This window comes from Pleurodeles waltl, chromosome 1_2, assembly GCF_031143425.1.
Source record: "Pleurodeles waltl isolate 20211129_DDA chromosome 1_2, aPleWal1.hap1.20221129, whole genome shotgun sequence".
In the NCBI taxonomy this organism is placed as follows: Eukaryota; Metazoa; Chordata; class Amphibia; order Caudata; family Salamandridae; genus Pleurodeles; species Pleurodeles waltl.
The window spans coordinates 1165598870-1165620944 of NC_090437.1; the positions used below are offsets into that span (position 1 = coordinate 1165598870).

Genomic DNA, 22075 nt, shown 5'->3' on the forward strand with positions numbered 1-22075 from the left:
GACTGCTAGAGGGGTGACTTACATGTATAACATATATAACATTCAGTGTAACAGAGACTGGTCACACAGGCTGTGTGCCATGTCATGTTTTTATTTTAGTTCCGTACCAAGACATGCAGCCTGCGAAAGCAGCACTGTGTGCACTTAGTGAGAGGGTTACTGAGGGTGTCACAATTCGTTCTGCAGCCCTCAGGGGCCTTCCTTTAGTACCCCGCTCCCTAGGTACCCGAGGTACCATTTACTAGGATCTTACATTGGTATCTGCAGATTTTGCCAATTGTGCAAAATCACTGTGAGGTTTTGGGGAAAGAGATCTGGCATTGGGGTCCTGCTTAGCAGGGACCCAGGGCACGAAGTCAAAATTACACCAGAAACCAGGCAAATAGTGGGGGTGACCTTGTCAAAAGAGGCACATCTCCTTGATTGTTCAGAATAATGTTTTAGAAGCTGTAGTTCTTGCAGTACACCAGGGGTTGGCATCAGTTCCCCTTTAGATTTTTGAACAGGAACTTCCAAAGATGATTTCAGAAATTTTACTCCTCTGTGGGCTGTGATATCTTAGGTTCAAGAGTTATAAAAATACATCTCAAAGCAAAAAATGAGACTTGGGGTTCCGGCAAGACAAAAGCTATCACAAAGCTTTCTGAGCTTCAGCAAAAGGGACACTTCCTGTTTTCAGAGTATTTCATTTGCTGCCTCTTGTGACTTTTATTGCAGTGATTATTGATAGCTTAGAAGTTGCTGCAGTACTCACTTTGGCAACACAAAGTTGCATTACCTTATGCTTGATCTCCCTTTTACCCTACAGATTTAGGCCATACTATGTGGATACCCCCATTCTCTTTAGAACTTTTTTCAGCGAACACTTGTAACCGCTAGATCATACCTGCTTAACTTGTTAGACACATGATGAACTATACATCTTCCTTTTTTGTGTGTGCTCTTGAACCTGATATGATACCTTGTTTGCTCTTGCTTTCTTGCCTTGTGTTGCTATTTTATAGTTCAGTGTATAGACATGGCTATCTCTCCATGGATAAATATCTCTGCATTTTTCTTGTTAAATGAACATACCTTCTGTTTCAGGTAAAAATGGATGCAGATGCCCCTCCTCGCCAAGCCACTCCACCTCAGGTCCGATCAGAGTTAAATGCCGCCTCAGTCTTTGATCAAGATGGCAATCTGAAATCTGGAACGTCCTCCGGAGATGCAGCTTTCTTGCCCTCACTTGGCAGTACCTATTCTGAAGACATACCTAATAAGGATGGTAATGATAAATACAAAAGACAATCGCACCTTTTATGTAGTCATTTCATTTATCTTTTATTGCATGCACTAGTAACAGGTCTGTCTTTTGGGGCAAACCACGATCGATGATTGAAAAATTAGGGGAAAAAACTACAGAATGTTTCCTAGAGGGAAGGGATATTTCTAGTGCAATTCAGAAACTGAGTCTACAGTTTCAGAGCCACCAACCAGAACATTTCTGGTCTGAACATTTCTGATGCAGACTTGACATCTTCCGGACATTTTTTAAAACAATAATTCTGTGAAAGTGATGGTAGTTAAGCTTTAGTGGCAGTAGGGAGGGTATATGGAATTTGAATTTGGTAGCACAGTTAGCAATAATTTCTATTTTGAATGGTAACTGGATGGGCACATTGATTGTATTATTGACTCTAGAAAATTGTTTGTGTTGCCAGCATATACAGCTTTCTAATGTGTTGTCACAGCTGCTTTACAGTGGGGAGGTCTGATTCTGCTTTTTATTAGTACTGTAATGTTTTCAAGTGCTGACCGTCTTATTTGATGGCTTTTAGGATATTGGTGGTTGTCAGGCGACCTTTAAAAGATGAGGCATTACATTTAATGTGTTTAGCATGATTTTTCAAATTCCAAGGTATAAAGAACTCGGACGCTGCTCACCTTGAATCGACAAGACTGATACTTAAAAGATCTTTGAATGCTTGGGAAACTAGCTTAGTTGTCAGACTGACAAGCCTTTGGGTTTGTGAGAGTGCAAAGGGTGGAGCATTATTTCTATGTAATGCACAAGATGTGTTCTGTGCAGACGACTGGGATCGTGTATAGCCTGGAGAAATATGAACAGACGACTTAAGAGTATATCTAGGCAGTCAGAAGGAGAGGAAGTTAATAGTAAAGAGATAGTCTGCTGAAACTCTTCAAACGCAAAAATGTAGATACTTAGAAATAATGTTTTAAGGGTTTTATAACATAAAATCAAAGGGCTGTTGGTTGGTATTCATACTGTAAGGTTATATATGTTAATGTGTCCAGGTTTTCCATGTGCTTGATAAGGTCGTTTTTGGGGAGGTGTAGTGGAAATATGGCGTTGAGCCACAGAAAAACATGTTTTCCTCCCCGGACAAGAAGACTAGTTTATTTGGTTAATTTCATTTGTTTAACAATTGCTTTTTGACCTCACCAGAGGTCTACAATATTCACCATAACAATATAAAACCCTCCCTGCCCAAACTGAGAAGAAAACCCAACACATTGTTAAAATAGAATTTTTACACATAATCTCCTTTCCTTTCCTATGGCTAAACACATTAAAAAAATGTGCACACTCTAAAACAAGATTTGTTCATTGGGTAGATTTCTACGCAGATCCATCAAAGCTTGGTGCGTATCCAGATTATATTTGCTTATTATGGGGAATACCAATTTAACTCTGGACTTGTGTCGCGGGGCAGAAGTGCAGATTGTGAAAAATTTTTTGACTACCTTTCTGACAAAGGTCGCAGAGGGAGGTTTTTGGGGAATTATTACTGCATCTCGGTATTACATTATTCAAACAAAGATTCCCTCTGGACGTAATAAACGATCTAACATTATGCAGGATTTGGAAGGAAAGCTATGGCTGTCCCAAATCCCATTAGATATCAGTACAGAATGAATTATAAGATTTCTAAGAGATACAATGATTAATGTCCAGTGATGGCGTAGTCGCAACGACTGGTATCTAAGAAAAAGACGAAGTAAAAGACGAAGTTGACCAGATGACCACCCACTGAGCAGTCCTTTATTAAATTTAAAAAACACCATAGCACATTTGAACTTTCCCCAAAATGCAGAATAAACTAAGCAGTCTTACATAACTTCATCCCTAAGAAGAGACTTACAGGAGTAGTTAGGAGCGTATCCACAGCGATTTATATTATCTAGGGTCTGAACAAAGGTTTATTTGGTTAAGACATGGGTGTGATAATGAGGGATGGTGGTCACGTGTTTAGGCTTCACATTTAGGGGACAGCAGACCTGAACGGACAATGGTTAACAGAATTGGTAGATGCTGGGGAGTGTTGAGTGAGTGAGAAATACAGTGGAAAAAGGAGACTGAATGAGAGTGAACGGGATTATACAGTGTATCTTTCTCACTTATTTTTAGGATTTTAGCCTGCATAATTGTTATAGCTAATAAGCATATAACACAACGAAGACTCTATTGTGACACATGTATGGAATATTGCCTCAAGATACTGTTTATTGTCTCATATGAAGAGCAATATACTTCTGTGTTCAGGCCCCTCCCCCTCCATTTGCACTTCAAAAATGGTGCAGTAGACATTAGTTTTTAATATGTAAAGAAAGTACTATAAAACCCATGTGAATGCACTGCCCTTGCCTCGCCCACGTCTAGCTCCCCAACTCACCTGATGGCTTCCCCTGCTCTCCATGACTTTTTGTTGCTTTATGGTATATTTCCTTTGGCACACCATAGGGTGGTTCTACATATGTACCATTTTATTCACAGCCCCTCAACCCCCTTATTTAGCAGCAAGTGTTCTTTAGCTTGCCTGCTCCTGCTTATGGCAAATGTGAGAGAAATCACAGAAAGCATACCCTGCAGGTTGAAGTTCTCCTGATTCATTGTTATATTGGCTGTGCCCATTGGTGATGCACCTCTTGCATGCTTGATCTATGGTTCCTTGGCAGCCCCAGCAGTGGAATTGTAGTGACACTCTGCTTTGGTCCTATAGTTTATCTACATGATAGGTGTAACTTCTGTATCACCTAGAATGGCTGTAAAAATGCCACCCATTTTCAGGTTTTGGTTGTGTTAGTACAGAGAGAGAGATTCATGCTTTGAAATAATTATTGTTTTCATTAATCTACACGCAATACTCCATACTTTCACAGATAAAAACGCATATACTCTGCAAAAAAACAACAAATTAGATATTACAGATTCAAAACTTTAAGGTAATGGGCCTTCAACCCCATTAGGTAATATTTTGTGAATGTACATTTGTGAGTAGTGACAGCTATAGGTCTCTGCCAACTTTGCACGCCTATATTTGCAGTATTGTACCATTCTGTCATGTTCCCTGGAGAGCATTGATGGGCAGCATTTTTCTAGTAATTTCCTAATGATTTATAGTATTTAGGTTTGGGTTGTGACTGGCCGACCAATGGGCATATTTCATTTCGTTTTCCGGCCACTCAAGTGTGGCTTTGGCTGTTTGCTTCCAGACAGTGTCGTGCTGAAAGGTGTACTTGTGTCCCACTTTCCTTCCTCTTCTAGGGACAAGAAGCTTGTCCTCAAGGACTTTTCTGTATTTCACTCCGTACACAGCCCCTTCTATTCTGACACGCACCCATTCCATGTTGATGGAAATCATACCCACATTACAATCCTACCACCACCATTCTTATGCAGAAGGCAAAGCTTTGCAATTAGCAAAAAAATGTTTGTTACAGTTTCCTCCGACCACAAGATATTTTCCTCTATGACTGGAAAATATCTAGTGTATTTTTTATTTTTTTTGCATATTTCAAGTCTGATTCAATGTGGACTTTTATGAGTTATTTAATGGCTTTCTTCTTGCCAGTTTACTATGTAGGCCTGATTTGTGGAGTACTAGAGATATAGTTATCACATTCACACTTTGGTCTCTTTTAGCCATAAAATCATGTAACTTGTTCTGAGTTGCCTTTGGCCTCTTTGTAGTTGGCGGATTATTTTCCTTCTTGCTTGATCATTTAGTTAGAAAGAACGATAAGGTCACGTTAGTGTACTACATCTTTTACTTAAAAATCGTCTTCACAATTCTCCGGTTGACCTCTGAAATGTTTTTATATGTCCCCCTGTGTGTGGCTTTCCATGATATTGTTCCTGAGTTCTTGACACTTCCCTTTGAAATATACAACCCAGATCATTGAACAAATCTGCAGAGCATGTGATCGGTTACACCTAAAGTAATTTATCAACCAATTGTATGCGGAGAACTGCTTCATGCCATCCTCTGCACAAGTCCTCGTGTGCTGAAGACGGTTCCAGGCAGCAGGCAGGAAATCCCTCTGGTGCATGGGAGCTGGGGATGAGCTTCCCCAGCACCCTAGTGCTTTTTTTATTTTCCATTGAAATGATGATCAGCATGCATGGCATACCGACATGATAATGAAAACAAAAGTGAAATGAGCCAGCAGGCTTATTTCACTTTCACTGCATCGGTGCTTGAGGGGATATGTCACTGTCCTGAGTACCAATTCAGATACAGGCAGTACCATTGGAAAGGGGTCAGGGGTCAGATGGAAGCCAGCTAGACCCTAGGGATTGTTTATTTTAGGCTCCATGGGTGGGAGCAGCCCTCACAGGCATGGGGCCTAGCCCACACTTACCCATATCTACCCCAGCAGTCTTTCTGCTCATGGAGGGAGGGAGTAGAAAGCCTACTAGACACCAGGGATGATTTTTTGTGGAGAAATGGGTGGGGGTGGCCCGCCTAGACATTGTGCCCAACAGTACTGGGGGCAGATAAGAGGTCTCTAACTCCAATCTCCACAGAGGCAGGGACAGACAGCCAGGGAGTTTTTAGTTTTTTTATTACTACAAGGTGTGGAAATGGCCTGCCCACACATTGGGCCTAGCCTCCACTTCCAATATGACACCAACAGTCTTTGCCCATTGGGGACTAAAGCATCCCCAACCTTTTGACAGGAAGATACATTTTGATTTTGGAGGTTTTTTCTTATATACATATGAGTAGCAGAGTTGGGCAAGGTATCAATATCGTTCTACTTCCATGCTGAGTGGCTGCAGTTTTCAGGCTCGAATCAGCTGCCACCTGGGGATACCTACGAAACCCAGACATTTCTGAAAATTAGACATCCCAGAGAGTCAAGGGTGGTATGTGTCATATGGATTCCACAAAGTTTTTCTTTTCACCCACAATGCCCTGGAAACCACAAACTTTGCCTAAAGTTGCTAATTGTCCTTGCATTTCTGTGACATAAACTTCCGGAATCAATAGCATTTCACAAACATCCTACCACCAAGTGTTTTCCCACTTGGCACAGTAAAAATACTGCCCCACTTGTGTGACTTGGCGTAGTGCCCTCGACAGGCACAAATCAACCAGGGTCATTCAGTGTCGATCAATGAGAGTCCCATTGACCTTGATTTGATGCTTGCCTGACGCGTACGCTAAGGCCAGCCACACAATTGAGCTAGCATTTTTATCAGAATATTTAGGGCAAGGTTAGCTATGTAGAAAAATGAGAGGAACTTTATTCACTAATTGTAATGCTCTTCTACATTCCAGTAGAATTGAAAGTATTTGAAAAGGATGTTTAAATTCCACAACCCTGAAGAGCTCTCTGCTTTGTGATCGGTACTAAGAGAATTTCAAATGTATGTTGTATAACTGGACTTTTAACGTGAAATTGTGGAGTTGCTTTTAAGTAAGTTTTCATGTGGGGTTACTTTTAAGTAATATGTAGCGATGAACATTACCTAATAAAATCACAGATACAAATGGATCTTTAATGGATATGAATTCAATATATATGATCTGTTATTGATTCAGCAACACCCAGATTAGTAACGTATTTCTGTTATGAAGTAGGCATGAACAAAATGCAAATGTTGCATTGCGAATTAACTGTATGAAACAGGTTACCTCAACATATCCTAAAAGTTGCTTTCCTCTAGGTCTGACGAAACTCCATAGTCTTGACATCAGAAGAATTCTGACATTGTTCTGACATTGTCACCACAGAAGAGTAAACAACCTGATACATTTTCTTCAGTGTTATTGTCACTTGGCAGGGAAGCCACCAGGTATTTAATTGATAGTACTGTGATCAGTCACATTCAATCAAATTCATCTCTATATTAATGGGCTCCCTTTCACATACTTGCCCCCTCTAAATATGTACCTACCTTTTTCATGCTTATGCAGATTTGCCAACTTTCCAGAAGAATCTTTCTGTTGTTTTTATTTGTATGACAGCTCCTTGGGAGAGTTATATCTCATCCAAACACCTTGCATACGACAAGCCATGCACAACTTATGGCAGGTGCCTGACGATTTCTGTCATTCTTTATCTTGTTCCCTGCTTTCAAATAATGTGAGACGTTAGTAGCTGAAGAAATGGGCATTATAGTAGCCTTAGTTCGAAACCCATTTACATTTGTGCCTTTTCTGCCTCTCTTGTACCTGCAAATAAAACAATGAAACTTTTATTTGTATGGTAGTTTTATGTGTTGCTTTTTGTTCACCTGGTTTTAGAGTTTTTACTTTTGGTGAGTCTCACTACATGCATCTCCTCCATGTTAATTACATGGCAGAAGAACTGCACGTGCATACCAGCAGTGTGCGTCTTTTAAGATAAGGCCGCTGCAATGCAGCAAGTGTAAGGGATACTTTGCTGGTTACAGGTGAACACATGTGCACACACTTGTGGGTTGCTCGTGGGAGACTACTGTTGTGCGCAGACGTGTAGCTGCGCACAGTTAGCCTGGCACAGTAGGGACTCTGCAGGATTAGATATTGACCTGGGGTAGGCCTTATAATGTTAGTATACACTAATGGGGAAAGTCAGTGTGATTTACTGTCTTGTCTGTAGCATGTGTCGCCAACCAGTGTATTGCAAGCTACCAGTGTTTATTTTACATTATTATCTTCAGGCTGCACCTAGCAGGGCCTGATAATGAGCAGTGCTGGAGTCAGATTTATAACCTGAGGACACAGAGGTAAAGAAGTGAAGCACTGAGGTAGTTAAATCTTAACTAAAAGTCCTTGTCTACTAGTGTGAGAACAAAATGATGTTTCTGAATTCTTTTAAATGTGAGAAAATTAAAATGAAGTGTTAAATTAATGATTAAGTTAACTTTTCATTTTAATTTTGTCTCACTTCAAAGTGTCACATTTACAAACAGCAGGCCTCTTGCTCCCATTTACCAGTAAGATACTGTGCTATATTTATAGCTGAAAAGTACAGTACTTTGTTTTTAAATCAGAGAAATTTAAAGTGAAGAAAAATATTTGGATGAAATATTAAGGCAATTAGTTCTTAATATTTTGTAAGCATGTTTCTTCACTCTAAATTCCTCCCATTTAAGTAAATGGATGCATTTTTCTGTTATAAATATGGCACCCTGTCTACAGGTTATTGGGTGCAAGATGGCTGATGTTTGTAAATGCTACACTTTGAAATTTTTAAAGTCTGCAAAAATATTCCATATTATAAATATTTTTTCAGGGCATTATTATGCACTTAAAAAAATGTCCCATTAAAAAAACAAGCATTTGCAATGCGATGGGTCTTGTGTTTGCTTGAGTTAGAGCTATTGGCATTGTAAATTCCTAAATGGGCTTTTCCTGCCATATAAATTGAAAATGAAAAGTAAGACATTAGACATAAGCGAACCAATTGAAAGCGCCATCGAAGGAGAGAAAGAGAAAGAAAAAGAAGTTTGCTCGCAGTCATACATATTGGGAAACATGCAATTATCCATGTAATAGGGTCAGTGTCCAAGGCGGTAACAAAACCGCCCCAAGGAGCAACACATATAAATCATTTACCAATGATAACAAAGGATTTTTGAAAGGCAATCCCAGGAGTGAGTGACAGTGATGGGCGTGCAGTGGGCATGGTTGAAGGCCCACAATCCTTACAACAGGTCAAAGCGCTTACATGCTTGACCTAAAAAAAATGGCTGTATGTTTGTGTTATACATATAATGGTTCCACAAATGGGGAAAGGTATGTCCTGTGCCGCAAGTACATATGACACAGGCTCTCTTTCACCTATTCACATACATCCCCTTCATATATAAACAAGACCAAGCTTTCACTGTCACACGTCAGCCCCGTCATATCACCCCTAGTCAAAACTTATTTTGTTCAAACCATATGTTTTGCTTTACTGATGACTGAACTAAAATACACACACTGAAAGGAGTCGAAAAGATCCTCTGGAATGCACCTCTTCATCTGAAGAAGGCATGTATTATATCGTTTTGCAAGGCTCGGGAAGGAAGGCCTGTATAGCCAAAAGTGTACTTTCAAAATGTGCAACAATGAAGTAAGACCATGTACAAGGAATCTTCAATTTATAAACAGCAAATATATACATGCAAGGATACACTTATATTGAGAGATATATTCATACACAATGCAAAGCAAATAATTAATAAAAATACATCACTGTAGGGCGTGTCAGGTGCTTCATCTTTTACCTGCCAGCAAGCCGATGACCCTGGTTGACTGAAACGAGAAAGAGAGCACTCTACACTCACGGGAAATATGTCAGGCATTCAACGTCTAAAATCCTGATTGAGGTTTCTAAATCTCCCACTGTCGACCTGGGTCTCTTATATATTTTAGACAAATGAGGAAGGAGCTTTCTGGAAAAACCCCTCCCACTGCGCAAGAAGTATAAAAAAAATGCTGGCTATTTTAGGTAAGCTTTGAAAGAAACACGTCAGAACTTGGCCAAAATCCCAAGGTATCTTTCCCAAAACTAAACCGTTCCCTGCTGTGCCATGAACATTAATCTAGTACATCCTTATCTTGCTAACTGACTCCTCCACCATATGTCCTAGCTCTTTGGTGAGAAATAGAATACGCAGAATAGAAAACATGTTGCATAACATGTTTTGTACGGAAAATTACTCGCACCTTTATCGTGGCAGTGAAGCTAAGGCTAAGCTGAATGTAAAAATGTAATCTGTACCTGGTGACCACTAATGTGACGGTGGACAGCTAAGCAAAGTGGTGCGACACAAAGTCAGTGGTCAAAACACAAATATCATTAATCCATAGTTTCTGGCTGAATGGATATTAGAGTTAGCCAGTGACATGGGCTGGAAGTGTCTAGTAACACTGCGCGAGTGCCTTGGCCTTCAGTAGCTCACAGTGCTTTTTAGTGATCAAATGTAGCTCTCACTACAGAAAGGTTGGAGACCTCTGATCTGCATTCACACTTTTTTATGCACATAGGGAGAGCACTCCCTTAGACAGCAGTTTCGCTTTCCATTGGCCTAGAGAGACCAGTGATGTATCAAAATGGGGGTGTAATCTGTGCAGGAAAATCCATTATGCAAGTTCCAAAAAGATATCTGTACAATTTATGGGTCATCCAGAATTCTCATATTTCTCTACCTCAGCTGAAGATCAGAGCCCAAGCCTTTTGTCACTCTGCTCTACCCAATCAATTACATTTCTGTCCAGCACCAGGAACAGAGGCCTCCCAACACAAATGGACCCTGAGAGGTTGAAGCACTACAATTGGGTGCTTGTTTCCCAGTAAGGGGAATTGCAGACCTATTACTTGTGCACGCTTCTCAACTAATAAACCAATTTCCTACTTTGGTGCTTAGTGGTGGTATAATAGTATCCAGCTGTGGTATGCATTGATAACTTTTGAAAAATTCAGTTTGCCACACATTACCTATGCATCAATGCACACATACCTGAGCACAAGGCTCTGAGCGGGGGTTGAGAGATTTGGTTGGGTGAATTCTGTTAATGGGGGAGGAATGTCCTTGCACACGTTTGTCATGTGAAAACACTGATTGCAGGTTAATGCATTAACTGTGTTTGTTAGGAACAGTTTGCATTTGTTTTTAAATTATGTGATGACTGGGTGTGCTTTAACGCAAAGTGCCTCCAGGAGAGTGTTCCAGGCTAGAGTCTTTTGAACCCCAGTACTGCACCCACACAATAGATCTGGGATTAGGGGTGGACACGGCTTCTGCAGAGGTGATTGGGGGGACCGGGGAAATTCTCACGCTTATCACGGGCATTACAGATTTCCCGCATCAGGATGGTGAGAAATGTTTTCCAAGTGGGTGTGTGAGGAACTTGCGGTTCCCATGGTTCTCAGTTATCTGGTGGGGAGGGGGAACTAACTCAGGGTGCCCATAGAGGTGGGTGGCCCTGTGAAGGGATGGTTCTTGAGATTGAAGGTAATGGCTGACCCTGAGGAGATCAGAGGGGGGTGGTGGGGAGATAGGAATCCCCTAGGTACCCAGGATGGATTAGTGGTGGTCAGAGTAGGGTAGGCGATAGCTGAGAACAGTGTAGGTTGTCATCCTAGGACTGTTCTTACTGTGGGTTCAAATCCCAGGACTGAGGGCTGAGTCCCTGCAGCTGGTGGGTGCGCCCCTAGCAGGGTGGGAGGTTGTGCAGGAGGTGCTGCCCTAACCATGCCCCCTCCTGGTGCATTACTGGTACCAGCCTTGGCGTAGATGCCCTGAGGGCCCTGGAGTCCTGGGTTGCCAGGTATTGGTTTTGCTGGTGGGTGCAGCCCCCTGCATGGTTTGATGGTGCAGAAGTGGCGTGCTTCTGCAGTATTGGTCCCAGGTGGGCCCTGTCCAAAGGAAAAGGACCCTGTGTTTGAGTCTGGGACCGTGTTAGCTACTTCTTCAAGGACTGTCACTTTGAGCTACCACTGAGGCAGGCTTTGGAGGACTTTTCCCAGCAGACTTCAGCATGGTGCACTCCAGGTAATCCAGTTTGGGTGGGGTGTATCCCTAGATCCCTCGGAAGTCCGGTTCGCCAGACAGGGACTCAGCAGGTTGGGGCAGTCCTCTGCTGAGTGTGGTCAAAGGAGGCAGTGTGGGCCTCAAGGTGACCTATTGAAACTTTCACTGGGGGATCTTTTTGGCCCCGGTTTAGTCTTCATAGTTGTGGCATGGAGACTGGGAAGTAGAGAACTACTTGCCAAGCCTTAAACTCCCCTTTTTCTACATGTTACTCCAAAGGTAGGCCCTATGTAACCCCTAGGGCAGGGTGCTATGTAAGTAAAAGGCAGGACATATACCTATGTGTTTTACAAGTCCTGGTAGTGAAATACTCACATTTGTTTTCCACTACTGTGAGGCCTGCTCCTCTCCTAGACTAGTATTAGAACTGCCCTCATATACTTTTTTAAGTGGTAGATTCTGATCTGGAAGGGGGAGCCCTGTCATGTTTAGTATGGCCAGAATGGTAATAGAAAATCCTGCTTACTGTTGACTTTTCCCAGCAGACTTCAGCATGGTGCAGGGACTCAGCAGGTTGGGGCAGTCCTCTGCTGAGTGTGGTCAAAGGAGCGAGTGTGGGCCTCAAGGTGACCTATTGAAACGTTCACAGGGGGATCTTTTGGGTCCCTGTTTAGTCTTCATAGTTGTGGCATGGAGACTGGGAAGTAGATTATGCAGGATCTGAGTCAGGCATGTCCCACTCAGTTCCCTGCAGCACTCTTGTTGACCTGGTGGACTGGAGGGAGTCCATGGGTCAGGGTCCATGAGTCATGTGCTGGGAACTGCCTGGGGTGACTCTTGTCTGGGAGCACCCGTTGATTGGGCTGGGTTCCCCTAAGGGGACACAGTCATCCAAAAAGATTTTGTTGGTAGTATGGACCCCAGAGTAACTACCCTGGGCGAGGGTCAGCAGCCCAGTCAAGGGGCTTGTGTTATGACCGGTTGTTGGAAAATGGCCCTCTGAAGGGTCACCCCAAACGTTTTGCCTTCCTCCTCTTTTTCTGACCTAATTATTGTTGGCTTTAGAACTTGGGACACTTTACCATTGCTAACGAGCTCTAAAGTGCGTGTGCTCTCTTCCTAAAACATGGTAACATTGGCTCATACCGAATTGGCATATTTAATTTACTTGTAAGTCACTAGTAAAGTGCACTACGTGTACCCAGGGCCTGTAAATTAAATGCTACTAGTGGGCCTGCAGCACTGATTGTGCCACCCACATAAGTAGCCCTTTAACCATGTCTCAGGTCTGCTATTGCAAGTACTGTGTGTACAGTTTCATTGCCACCGCGATTTGGCATTCACAACTACTTGCCAAGCCTTAAACTCCCCTTTTTCTACATGTTACTCCTAAGGTAGGCAGGGTGCTATGTAATGAAAAGGCAGGACATCTACATATGTGTTTTACAAGTACTGGTAGTGAAAAACTCACAAATTTGATTTCTGCTACTGTGAGGCCTGCTCCTCTCCTAGACTAGTATTAGAACTGCCCTCATATACTTTTAAGTGGTAGATTCTGATCTGGAAGGGGGAGCCCTGTCATGTTTAGTATGGCCAGAATGGTAATAGAAAATCCTGCTTACTGGTGAAGTTGGATTTAATAGTACTATTTTAGAAATGCCACTGTTAGAAAAGCCCACATTTCTCTGCACTTACTACCATCTATGGCCACTGCATTTAGGTGCCATGGTGATGGGTTGATACGTTGACCTATACTGTGGGATGCAGAAGAAAAATATGTATGGCTATGTAAGTGGAGTGAGTCACTGGCCTTGCAAGTTAAAATGACCATATTAACAGCACAATAACAGATCAGTGGCTGAAGTGTGCTCGCCAATTTCCCCAATTATATATTCTGTACTGGAAGGAATTAATAATAATTGATCAGTGCCAACGTTGGCTACAATTGTGTGATGTGGTGGAAGCACAGGGGCACATAGGCCAACTTGATAGCTTCATAGGGGGTCACCAACATTCTGCTCTTTCATGTCTGCACTGTGCTGGTTGACAGCTCCCTTTGCACCTTAAACCAAGACAGCCATAAACACTCAGTCACATCTGCATTTTTCTGCATACTGAATGGGTCTCCCTGGGCAGGAATGGTGGAGGGGCTCTCTCTTACACTTCCAAGGCCAGTGGCCTGCCCTCACACAGAGGATGGATAACCCCCTACAGGGCTCCTGGCAAACAGGACTGGGCTGAAAGGGGAGCCTGTGCACTTCAAAACCACTCTTTGAAGTTCCCCCACTTCAAAGGCATTTTTGGGTATATATACTGGGTCTCTGACCCCACCAAATCAGACGCTTCTGGATCTACACCTGGACTCTGTCAGAGGGACTGCCTGGCTGACCGAAGGACTAATCTTGACTGCTTTGCTGGGAAGGACTGATGCCCTGCTTGTTGCACTATTCCTCCTGGCATCTGACTCTGCTGGAAAGGCTCAGCCTTCCCCACAAGTGCTCTGCAAGTGCTTGGATTGAGCTTGCCTCCTTTTTTGAAGGCTCAGGGACACAAAGACTTCACCCCAGAGAAGAAAATCCCTGTGCGTCAGAAAATCGACGCAATGCCTGCTGAAAATGATGCAGCGCCTGCTCCTTACCGGCGCATCAAGGATTTTCAAACCATCGTCCCTGGACATCAAAATATCCCCACATTGCATCACCTTGCAGCGTGGTAAGAAATAATGCATCATCTGTGCTGTGCCGGAAAATCCAACGCCGCGCCTTATTTTTCAACACATCTCCTCTCTGTGGCCCCTTTGCTTCGTTATTTTTGACGCACCCCTGGTACTGTGTGTTACAAGGATATAACTAGTTATACTTAAGGGTTTGATACTCATTTACATCTTTAAAAAGTGATATCTCGACTTGTGCATATTGGATTTTTGTCATTTTTATCCTATTATATTCAGATAAATATCATCTATATTTATAAACCTGTGTGGTGCATTTTTGTGGTGTCTTCACTGTTACTGTATGAGTTATTTCACAAATACTTTACACATTGCCTTCTAAGTTATGCCTGCCTGCTCTGTGCCAATCTTCCAGAGGGTGAGCACAGGATTATTTGGGTTGTGTTGCGACTTACTCTGACTAGGATTGTGGTCCCTACTTGGACATGGGGTGCAAACGTCTGCCACCTAGAGACCCAATTTCTAACACTGTAGTGCTTTCCTCTTAACTAGTTTCTAAGCACTAACATAACACAACAGAAATGCACTTCTGAGGTCAAAGAAGACTTTTATTGTTGTTAATTCTTCCCCAACCACAATATTTTATGAATGACGAATTAGTAGCTTTCAAGTCCGCGTTAATCAAACAAAATATATCAGTTTGCAATATACACAGCAGGTTATATTTATAAGATATTGAATGCAAAGCAAAACAAATACTTCACCGTGTGGGAATTATCTACAGCTTCATCTTTCTAAGGTCTGCAAGCTGATGACCCCTGTCAGCCGCGAGAAAGAGAGATTCATCTACCCACACGGGATTGCTGGCAGCTGGCGCCAAGCTCCAGCACGAGGTCCGGCAGATTCGAATCTGACTCTCTGCAGCCTGTTACATTCGTTACAAAGGTGTGCCCCCTCCTCTCAGACCTGGGAAACTGAGCAAGCCTTTTGGAGACTGGCCAGGTCTCCAAGACTACTCCTGTTCCCAAGCTCAAGCGAAGAGAAAACAACACCCATGTACTCTCTCTTATCATGTCTAGTCTACTGTGAGAAAAACATCTTGGTTCTCTGGTGCAAAAACACAGCTTGGAAAAATACAGCTTGGATTCTCAACTGCAATGTCTAACTCCACGTTAAAGGCAATAGGCAGCTAACCTAGATATCAAATGCAATGTCATGTTAAAGGCAATAGGCAGCTAACCTAAATATCAAATGCAATGTCTAGTGTCATGTCAAAGCCAATAAGCATCTAAGCTGAATACAAAATGCAATGTCTTATATCATGTCAAAGCCCATAGGCAGCTGAGCTGAATACAAAATGCAATGTATAATATCATGTCAAAGCCAATAGGCAGTTAAGCTGAATACAAAATGTAATATATGATATCATGTCAAAGCCAATAGGCAGAATATCTAATAGCATGTCAAAGTCAATAGGCAGCTAAACTGAATACATCATGTCAAAGTCAATAGGCATGCAATGTCAAAGCCAATAGGCGGCTAGACTGGATACAGCATGTCAAAGCCAATAGGCAGAATACAGAATGTAATGGCTAATGCAATGTCAAAGCCCATAGGCGGCTCAACTGAATACAGAAAGTAATGGCTAATGCCATGTCAAAGCCCATAGGCGGCTCAACTGAACAAAACATACCATGTGCTACTGGTGAACATTGAGCAACTAATATGCGCAGTGGTGAAACACAAAGTCATTGGTCAAAACAAAACTTATCAAATGGCAGTACATTCCGCCCTTTGACAAATGAATTTTTGTTTCACATATCTCTGGTTTCAAACAAAAACAAAAAAAACATCAGATCAAAGCAATCCCTGTAAAGCAATAGAAGTGAATTAACACATTGATTTCATAACCTTTCACATCAGATACATCTACATAAAAAAGACTGGGCAATTTTTTTTCTCTGAATGAGTCTCTAATTCAACAGTGTTAGCAATTTGATGTGGCATGAGTTCTGCTCATGTAAAGGTGCACGGTCCACCTGAAAAGTTTGCTGGAAGATAAGCAAAAGTCAGAGTTCCATACGAGAAGGGAAAAAAAAAAAAAAAAAACCACAGCTTAGTCCCAGTGGAAGAATGCAATCAAACAAGTTGAACTTGAACTGAAGGAGCAGTTTGCGCAAAATGGATCCATGTTGCTGGCACTTTACTCAGCCAGGTTCAGGTTGGGGATTCGGTCCCTTCCCCGACCCCACACGCACACACCGGAAGGGGGACCACACAGCACACTCAGGGACAGTGGCGAAACGTGGTAGGATCTGCAAAAGAAACAAGTATGACTTTTCTTGCAAATAACATTTTTCATTTAAACTGCACCCTTCCTCTTTCTTTCCCTGTTTTATAATCAGCAGGACGTTTTTGGGGCCCTTTGTTATATTCTCTGCAGGTTCTGGAGGGTCACTTGGGGCTTCAGCCCACACATCAGTACTGAGGTTTTTATCTGCTGCGCCACAGCTTCCCTTTTCTTGCACTGTCAGAAGGGCTGGGGCAGACTCCTTCTTTAACAAACCTGCATTCACTGCATTTTTGACAATTTGGGCCATTCTGTCTCCAATTTGTTTGAATGAATCAGATTATTTTCTAGGTATCAGCATAATTTCGATTTTTCCTTGGTAATTTGCAGCAATCACTCTCCCTAAAACCTGATCACTTTCCCATTCCTGTCCTGGTAACTTTCCTCTCCCCAACTGCTCTGTGACTGCTTGCATGACAGATTGCTTTTGTGCGTGCTGCACAGTTTTTATCAAATCTAGGGGAATGTGCATCTCTCTCATCTCTGCCCACCTGTAAGTGGCTTTTTCTCTCAGCTGTTCACATTTCTGGGGCACCCACTTAGCCATCCCCACTAAGGCAGAATTCTGGGTGTACACTTCTCTCTCTGAATTTTTCTCATTAACATCTGCAAGGTAATTGAACCAGTTAGGTACAAGCCATGTGGCTAAAACATTATCAAAGAACCAAAAATCAGCGTAAAAATGACACATCTCACGTAGCTCTTGCTTTAAAATCTGACACACATTATACAACGCTGTTCCTTCTACTGTGCCAGAAAACAACATTTCAGTCAATGAATCATTAGTAAAACAAACATGCTTTTTATCTTCAGTAGACACGAATTCAAATGGTGCACACAACTTCATTGATAACTCTTTTACCTGTGGTACTCTAGCCCTGTCTTGCAAGTACCAGATCCATTGTATGATTCTAGCTAGGGGCACTATTTTCTTCCCTTGTTCTTGAATTAAATGTACATAAGTATTTCCTTCTTGCACTGCGCAGAAACCTAAAGTCTGCATTATTTCATTTGCCAAATCACAAGCGCGCAGCTGCATATAATTTTTCACAGTGACCATATACAAAAGTGTTAGGATTTCTCTCAAATGAGGGCTATTCTTTTTCCAAAAATCAAACAAGCTAATGAAACTCGGGGTGTCTTGCTCTAAAATCCTTTGTTTTACTTGTGCATTTTGCAACGGTAACTCGTAAATCACATTCTGGTCTCTCTCATCTGTGTTATCAGTTAAGGAATGCATTTTGTCTGCCAAAAACCCTGGCTCACACGAAAACTCAGTGCAGCTCGGAGCTGTCTTAACCCCCTCATTACTGGAATGGGACAAGAAAGATTCTTCAAAAACAGCCCTTTTATAACTTTCAGTCGGGCTAATTTGCTCACGTAAATTCCTATTTTCATGTTCCAACTTCCTACATTTCTCCTGCATTTCTCTGTAAGCAGATAAAGGTATCCAGACCTTTCTGTCATCATTACTTCCAAAAGACACGTTTTCTACATATATACAACAGGAATTATTTCTCAAAACATTATCAGGCCTTTTAGCTACACATGCATTTTCTTCTGTAATTCCCCAAACAGAAAACAATTCACAGTTTTTCTTAGCACCATCAGGCAGTTAATCAACACATGTATTCTCAGACATGGTCTGCCGTGCTACTGTGATTCTCCAAAAAAACCAATTTCTGTAATTCTCCAAACAACAAAAACAATTACACTTTTAAAGTGTGCACTTAGAAATCTACTAACTCGTCAAACCCCTTAATCACCTCTTAATGACCGACACCCCACGACCTCTGGTACCAATTGTAGTGCTTTTTCTCTTATTTAGTTTCTAAGCACTAACATAACACAACAGAAATGCACTTCTGAGGTCAAAGAAGACTTTTATTGTTGTTAATTCTTCCCCAACCACAATATTTTATGAATGACGAATTAGTAGCTTTCAAGTCCGCGTTAATCAAACAAAATATATCAGTTTGCAATATACACAGCAGGTTATATTTATAAGATATTGAATGCAAAGCAAAACAAATACTTCACCGTGTGGGAATTATCTACAGCTTCATCTTTCTAAGGTCTGCAAGCTGATGACCCCTGTCAGCCGCGAGAAAGAGAGATTCATCTACCCACACGGGATTGCTGGCAGCTGGCGCCAAGCTCCAGCACGAGGTCCGGCAGATTCGAATCTGACTCTCTGCAGCCTGTTACATTCGTTACAAAGGTGTGCCCCCTCCTCTCAGACCTGGGAAACTGAGCAAGCCTTTTGGAGACTGGCCAGGTCTCCAAGACTACTCCTGTTCCCAAGCTCAAGCGAAGAGAAAACAACACCCATGTACTCTCTCTTATCATGTCTAGTCTACTGTGAGAAAAACATCTTGGTTCTCTGGTGCAAAAACACAGCTTGGAAAAATACAGCTTGGATTCTCAACTGCAATGTCTAACTCCACGTTAAAGGCAATAGGCAGCTAACCTAGATATCAAATGCAATGTCATGTTAAAGGCAATAGGCAGCTAACCTAAATATCAAATGCAATGTCTAGTGTCATGTCAAAGCCAATAAGCATCTAAGCTGAATACAAAATGCAATGTCTTATATCATGTCAAAGCCCATAGGCAGCTGAGCTGAATACAAAATGCAATGTATAATATCATGTCAAAGCCAATAGGCAGTTAAGCTGAATACAAAATGTAATATATGATATCATGTCAAAGCCAATAGGCAGAATATCTAATAGCATGTCAAAGTCAATAGGCAGCTAAACTGAATACATCATGTCAAAGTCAATAGGCATGCAATGTCAAAGCCAATAGGCGGCTAGACTGGATACAGCATGTCAAAGCCAATAGGCAGAATACAGAATGTAATGGCTAATGCAATGTCAAAGCCCATAGGCGGCTCAACTGAATACAGAAAGTAATGGCTAATGCCATGTCAAAGCCCATAGGCGGCTCAACTGAACAAAACATACCATGTGCTACTGGTGAACATTGAGCAACTAATATGCGCAGTGGTGAAACACAAAGTCATTGGTCAAAACAAAACTTATCAAATGGCAGTACAAACACTGGTTGAATGACGGTACTGGATTGTGAAGTCTCCAGCAGGGGTAACAGCCAGTGGCCTATGGGACAGATTTTAGAGTGGGCTGTTGAGTCACATCAGGGCTGAGTCACTGAACTCTTATCAGGAAAGGTGTGGTGGAGTCAGTATTGTGTGATCCAGGGCAAGGATGGGCCTAGGCCTGCTCTGTCCCTTTAGGTGGTTAGTGCCTTTGATGCATCCGATCTAAAACCAGAAGGGTTCTTAGTTCAGTCTGGGTTCCCTGTGCGGATAGGCAGCCACATGGTTGAGTTAGGTGGGTGGTCATACTATAGGAGGGCTAGTGGACATTTTCAGTTGTAGCAGATGGACTGTGTGCATTTATTGCAAATTTCTGCCTTCTAACTTCTGTCTTTTAAGATAAGGAAGCTGTAATGCAGGAAGAGTTATTGGTACTTGGCTGGTTACACATGAACAAGTATACACCTGTATGAGCACACATGTGGGCTGCACATGGGAGGCTACTGTTGTGTGCAGCCCTGTAACTGCGCACTGGCAGCTTGGTGCACTGGAGACTCTGAAAAATTAGCTACTGACCTGGGGTAGGCCATATAATGTTAGTGTACACTAATAGAGAAAGTCAGTATGACTTACTGTTTTGTCTGTTGTGACACTTTATTATACATTTAGAGAGAGAACTTACCTTAGAGTGCAGTTTTTTCATATTTCTCTAGCTCAGCTCAGTATCAGAGCACAGGCCTTTTGTCACCCTACTGTGCCAGTTAATTATATTTCTCTCCAGCTGCACAAACAAAGTCCTCCCCACACAAAGGGAGCAACTAACAGTGCTTCACTCAGCTCTTGAAGAGGATAGTGGAGAGGCTGAAGGATCTGCATCAGTCAAGCAGATATCACACTGTACCTGAGGATGCACCTGCCTAAGCCCTTAAAAAAGGAGGGAGCCCAGATCTATGGAGCTAACAAAGAAGGGGACTTCCCTTTGAAAATCTAGTAAAGAAGGCTCTGGCAGTGATGTCAGCGAGGTGTAGAGCTGAGGCCCCCAGTGGAGATGTGACTAGTGATTCCTGGATAATGCCATTTTGAACTGTCCCAGCATGCTGTTCAAGAGGTTTGGGACAGGGGTGGAGAGGTGACGTGGCACCCTAGGATTAGCCAGGGGTACCTGACTTCTGGAACCTTCCTCTCCCCTATAAAAACACTTGCACAAGGTGAGACTCTCTGGTAATTTCTCTGCACTTTGCTACTGGACCCTGTGACCGCCATGGAGAATTGGAAGGAGATACCCCCTGAATCCCAGAAAGTACCAAGGACTCTCCCTGGTAGACTCCATGACCAGTTGGTCTTCCCAAGGGCCAGTGAGGCTAGCCCCCTTACGCCCTCTAAGGAGCAGCTGGAGAAGCCCTGGACGTCTGCGACCAGAGACCAGGAGAAAGGCTGACAAAGAAAGCCCTTTCAGCTCTCTGAGTGAGGATTATACCGCTTTGAAGGTGAGGAGGTGTGCTCTAACTGCCCTAGGTTGCTAGAGCTCAAACCTAGGAGTAAAAAGATTGTCAAAATCAGCCCAACGGGCCAGAGTTAGGGATCTTAAAATTTGGCGACCTTTGATCTTGCCTTTCAGACAACTGAGGCTGGAGGAGTGCTGTCGTGCCTCCCCCCAATCCCCAAATGGCAGTGACATCTCCCCTGTTCCCCTTGTCTGTGGGAAGACGAGCAGCCACAGCAAAAGGGTGCACAAGCGGGCAGGGAGAGAAACGCGTCTGACTCACGTGCTGCATGGGACCAGGCAGGACAACGAGGGTTGTGCTCCGTCAGCTGCCCCCAACAAATGGAGGCACCTGATTGGGACTGGCACCCCCAATACAGAGAAAGAAACAAAAAAAACAGGAAATGTTTGTGGCCCTCCTGGCACAGCAGGAGAGCCACTGTTAACTACTCATTGCACCTGGCTGGAGCATTCATAATGTCTTATGGGGCTTTTGTGCTTTCATAATTTTAATTTAATTGTGGTGGCCCCAGGAAGCCTCCACTAATGGATTCAAGGAAGCTTGGTGTCAATGCAGGATCTCAGCAGCTATCACCTAAAGGGATTTTGTAAGATATTGACCTTATTTTTGCATGGTCCTAGGAACTAGGACCCCTTTGAACTTTTACTATTGTTTCAAACCACTCCCAAGGCTGGAACGTCTGCTCTACAGCTAGGAGTGCTGCACCATCTAGGGACTTGTTGTACAGCTGCATTTATTGTGGCCTGGA

General features: G+C 42.7%; 1 protein-coding gene across 5 annotated transcripts in view; it reads left to right on the top strand.

Moving 5' to 3' along the window:
• WFS1 (wolframin ER transmembrane glycoprotein) overlaps nucleotides 1–22075 on the top strand; it is a 228104-nt gene that overhangs the window by 62254 nt on the left and 143775 nt on the right. For all 5 annotated transcript variants that reach the window (XM_069203132.1, XM_069203151.1, XM_069203136.1 and 2 more), the window contains exon 2: nucleotides 1087–1267. In XM_069203132.1, the coding sequence (XP_069059233.1) occupies nucleotides 1093–1267 (175 nt within the window). In that variant the 5' untranslated portion in view covers nucleotides 1087–1092. The remainder of the gene's footprint in view (nucleotides 1–1086; nucleotides 1268–22075) is intronic.